The sequence below is a fragment of the Sardina pilchardus genome, chromosome 4 (genome assembly GCF_963854185.1).
Source record: "Sardina pilchardus chromosome 4, fSarPil1.1, whole genome shotgun sequence".
In the NCBI taxonomy this organism is placed as follows: domain Eukaryota; kingdom Metazoa; phylum Chordata; class Actinopteri; order Clupeiformes; family Clupeidae; genus Sardina; species Sardina pilchardus.
The window spans coordinates 28,322,422-28,327,383 of NC_084997.1; the positions used below are offsets into that span (position 1 = coordinate 28,322,422).

The 4,962-nt window shown below is 47.0% G+C and overlaps 1 protein-coding gene across 2 annotated transcripts in view; it reads left to right on the plus strand.

Moving 5' to 3' along the window:
* The window catches only part of desma (desmin a), a 13,230-nt gene extending 8,582 nt beyond the window's left edge, over positions 1 to 4,648 (plus strand). Inside the window, exons 6-10 of one of the 2 annotated variants that reach the window (XM_062534882.1) lie at positions 110 to 330; positions 892 to 935; positions 1,351 to 1,457; positions 2,286 to 2,327; positions 4,100 to 4,648. In XM_062534882.1, the coding sequence (XP_062390866.1) occupies positions 110 to 330; positions 892 to 935; positions 1,351 to 1,457; positions 2,286 to 2,327; positions 4,100 to 4,141 (456 nt within the window). In that variant the 3' untranslated portion in view covers positions 4,142 to 4,648. The remainder of the gene's footprint in view (positions 1 to 109; positions 331 to 891; positions 936 to 1,350; positions 1,458 to 2,285; positions 2,328 to 4,099) is intronic. The other variant, XM_062534883.1, reaches the window with a different exon arrangement.
* Positions 4,649 to 4,962: the final 314 nt, after the last annotated feature.

A 4,962-nucleotide genomic window follows, 5' to 3' on the forward strand; every position in this document is an offset into this window, starting at 1 on the left:
CTCTCTCTCTCTTCTCTCTCTCTCTCTCTCTCTCTCTCTCTCTCTCTCTCTCCCCCGCCTCTCTCTCTCTCTCCACCTCTCTCTCTCCCCCCATCCCTCCCTCCTGCAGAATGAGTCTCTGATGAGGCAGATGCGTGACATGGAGGAGCGCATGGGCCGCGAGTCCTCAGGCTACCAGGACACCATCTCCCGCCTGGAGGGCGACATCGCCAAGATGAAGGACGACATGGCCCGCCACCTGCGCGAGTACCAGGACCTGCTCAACATCAAGATGGCCCTGGACGTGGAGATCGCCACCTACAGGAAGCTCCTGGAAGGAGAGGAGAGCAGGTGAGGGAGAGGGAGAGAGAGAGAGAGAGAGAGAGAGAGAGTTGATCACACTGCCATCAAAGAGACAGAGAGAGAGTCAGAGAGAGAGAGAGAGAGATGATCACACTGCCATCATAAGAAAGAGAGACAGAGAGAGAGAGGGAGAGAATGAGAGAGTGTGAGAGTGACAAAGAGAGAGAGATAGAGAAAGAGAGATATTGAGAGGAGAGAGAGAGAGTTACAGAGAGAGAAAGAGACAGAGTGGGAGAGAGAGAGATGATAGTGCATGTAGATGATAGTGACTAAGATGGTGTACCGCTACATCCTCCCAGTGCCACGTCAGTCACGCTGGCATCATGAGTGGCAGAGCTCGTACACTTCCGTCTGGGGAGAATGAGCACTATTCCACCTGGGCAGAAGAACTAGTACTCTTCCGTAGTGTTTGCTGTGCTTTGGTAGACACATGGGTGCTATTGTACAAATTAAACTAGTTTAAAACTGGCGGTTGGTTTGGATGTTGAGTTGATATTACTTCTTGAGAAGAGACTCTTTATTGATTCTGGTTGCTTCTCTCTCTTACAGGATCACTCTTCCAGCACAGTCATTCGCCGCTATGGGCTTCAGAGGTCAGTCAACACGACTTAAACACACACACACAGACACACACACACACACACACTCCTCAAACACACACACACACACACACACACACACACACACACACACATTCCTCAAACACACACACACACACACACGCACACACACACACACATGCACACAAGCATGACATTATGGAGCAGTGAATATAGTAGTATATTCTTGCACCACTAGGGGGAGCAAAGCTACTATGCTGCTCTTGTCGGTTCTTGTGAAGAAAACGGCCTCTGCACTAGATCACAACTGTTACTGACTACAACATCGCATACCATTTTAATAACACTGTGCTCCTAACTTCCTGATGGTTTTGTGGAGGATGATGATTGGGCAGATGTGTTGCCATGGCACGATGACTCATAGACGCTTGGAACTGTGTTACTATAGAGACCAGCCCGGAGCAGCTGCAGCAGTCGAAGCAGCATGGCCGCTCGTCTGAGGTCCACTCCAAGAAGACCGTTCTGATCAAGACCATCGAGACACGCGACGGCGAGGTGAGAACACCACTGCATTAACTGTCACACACACACACACACACACACACACACACACACACACACACACACACACACACACACACTCACACACATAACTCCAATACCTACACAGATAAGGACCAACTTAAATGTTAACACATGTACATGTGTGCACACACACACACACACACCCATACACACACACACACACACACACACACACACACACACACACACACACAACCAGCTTATGTAAATGTATACACAGTCATACACACATATTGTACATATTTGCACATACTTGCAATATGCAATAATAATAATAATAATCATAATAAGCCTGATTTGTACCGTATAGCACATTTCATACACAGAACGGCGCTCATGTTGCTTTACAGTACAGTACATTTGGAGCACTTAACACAATAATAGAGAAAAAAGAAAAATAATAATGCAAACAAACAAACCAACAAAACAGTAATGTAATGTAACACAGAGCTTTTGCCATTTCAGTTTTACCTATAGTCAAGTGCCCACACACACACACACACACACACACACACACGCATACACACAAGGACACACACTCTTTCTCCTAATGGCGGTAATGACAAATCCCTTCCCCCTGCTGCGATGGTAATTTAATTCCTGTCTCCATTTCACTTCATTTCATTAGCCATCTCCCACTTTAAAACACATTAGAGCGCGTGGTAACAAAACATCCCACACCTCCATTACGGCCCATTAAACATCCTCCTCTCCTCCTCCTCCTCCTCCTCCTCCTCCTCCTCCTCCTCCTCTTCCTCATCCTCCTCCTCTTCCTCCTCTCCCTGCGTCTCCACACAGATCAGAACCTCTAGGGAGGGTGTGAGCGTGAACGCAGAGTGTGTAAGTTCAAGAGGGGTTTCTTGCTGTTAGCATGATGCTAACCCCTGTCCACTCCTGTCCCTGCTGCTCTCGCACTTTTGTCCCCTCTGACCTCACCCCCCCCCCCCCCCCCACACACACACCTCCTCCATTATGGCTCAAGATCACAGCCAGTTGCAGTATTTGTGGCTCAAGTTAACCTCAAACCTGCCTTCATAGGACTGATATAACCTCGTTGGAGCCATGTTGTGGCAAAATGGTCTGTCCTTTCATCGTTACGTTAGTTATCATGGTATCATGGTTTATCATTGTCATGGTTGATATCAATTGATATAACGGTGTCATGCTATCATTGTGAGTAACTGTCATCTCAGAGCTGCAGATGCGTTAAATGCGTCATGGCGATTACCATTTCTGATGACATGATAATGTTATATCACTGAAGAAAGACTGACTGTCATAACTACGCATAACAGTATGTTGTTATGCGTGGTTAGTTATGACAGTCAGTCTTCAGTGACAGTCTTCATGGCTGTGACATGCCTCAGGCATGTTATTTCATCTGATGATGATACAGGCTTCTAGTTAACTGCTGCCATAAATCCTTACGCCGTGATGGAGAGACTAGCTAGAGAACACTTCACCAAAATGGCAGACATTTTATACAGTGCCATTTCTTTTTTCACTTTATGTTATTGAATGTGCTCCAAGCTGACGCGGCGAGGCTGTTCAGGCTCATGCTCAAGACCTGTGCCGTCCCTGGGTCCTTGGGTTGCGAACTATCATGTCAGTAAATGGCTCACAGTTGAGCGAGCCGACCTTGTGAAATCTAAGTGTAGTAGTTAATTTCTTTTTGTGTGAGAGTGTGAGAGTTTGTGATGGCAGCCATTCTGAACGGCCTTGAGACACTTGAACAGCCTTCACTTACAGAGAGAGAGAGCTGCGAGTCCTCCCTAAACAGAATGTTCTGGAGGGATTCTGGCCGGAGCCTCTTCAGCAAGATAAGTCGAGCGGAGACGAGCTGAGCGTTGCTGGAATCACGCGTTCATACTTCACGCTTATCCAGTCAGGGCCAAAGGCGATCTCTCCCTCTCACTTATTTTCTCTCTGCACTCTCTCTCTCTCTCTCTCTCTCTCTCTCTCTCTCTTTTCACCTCCCTCACTTGCCCAGACTGTCTCAGTCTCCACCACTCTCACCTCACCTCACCTGCCCTGATTTGGCCTCCGCTCGCCGTTCTGGCAGAGGTGAAGTAATTACCTGCTACCTGCGCCCCCCCCCACCTGCAGTGCTCGTTCTCTTGCCCCTCACACCTGACACAGTCTCACAGCCGTGCTGCCCGAGGCTGAAGCATTGCTCCGCTGCTGTACAGTTGATTAACACTGTCTTCTCTTTTCTCCCTCTCCTCATCTCTCTCTCTCTCTCTCTCTCTCTCTCTCTCTCTTTCTCTCACCTCTCCTTCTCTCTCTCACTCACTCACTTGCTCTAAATCTCTGTCACGGTTTCTTTCTTTTCTTGCCAACTTTCCACACTCTCTCATGTCTGTCTGTCTGTCTATCATTCTTTCTGTCTGTCTTTTTTCCTCAATCTTCACTTTGCTCCTCCAATCTACCTTTCGTTTCTATCAATCTACCTCTCTATTTTTCTCTTTTCTGCCTTTCTTTCTCTCTATTTTTCTTTTCTCTCTCTCCTCTTTGCTCCTCCAATCTACCTTTCATTCCTATCAATCTACCTCTCTATTTTTCTCTCTCCCTCTCCCTCTCTCTCTCCCTCTCTCTCTCTCTCTCCCTCCCAGGTCGTGAGTGAGTCCACACAGCACCAACAGGATGTGATGTAAGAGGCAGCGCGAGGACTCTTCACGTTAATTAAAGCCGCCAGAACAAACCCAATGAGATAATGGACCGTTCCATTGACACAGAGAGGCCTTCAGTTTTATTGAACGTAAAAAAAAGGAGAACTATTGTTTTTTTTTGTAAAGCACACATGCTCTCTGATAGGCTTGACCACCCCCTCTCCCTCCACCGCTTTTCAAAACACACACGAGTGAAACGGAGAGAGTGAGCGAGCGAGCGTGAAAGTGAAGAAAAGATGGACTGATGAATGAGAAGAAAGGCAAAAACCTGTGCATGCATCACTGGAGGGAAACAGTTGAATGTGAGGTGTTCAATCTCCAAGGTGTTTTAGTGTGTGTGTGGATGTGTGTGTGTGTGTGTGTGTGTGTGTGTGTGGTCACTTGAGATGGGGGAGAATCCAGGGGAGACATTGGGTCAAGGTCTGTCTGAATGTGTAGCACTTTCTGTCACGATAACTTAACAGAATAAATCTTTCAGTGTTCATCACCGAACCTTGAGTCAGAGTTTTATTTTGCTCATTATTCTCTTGAAGAGAAGCGATATGGACAAGAATTTCAGATGGTGGAGGAGAAGTCATTACTCCAGAATAAACACACACACAAGCCAAGTCATAAACACGAGTGAAATCTCACTGGAAAGCCAATAGTGTGTGAGTGTATTACAACTATCATCTCCAACATGCTCTCTCTCTAACTCTCTCTCTCTCACACACACACACACACACACGCACAAATACACACACACACACACACACACACACACACACACACACACACACACACAAACACACGCACACACACACACC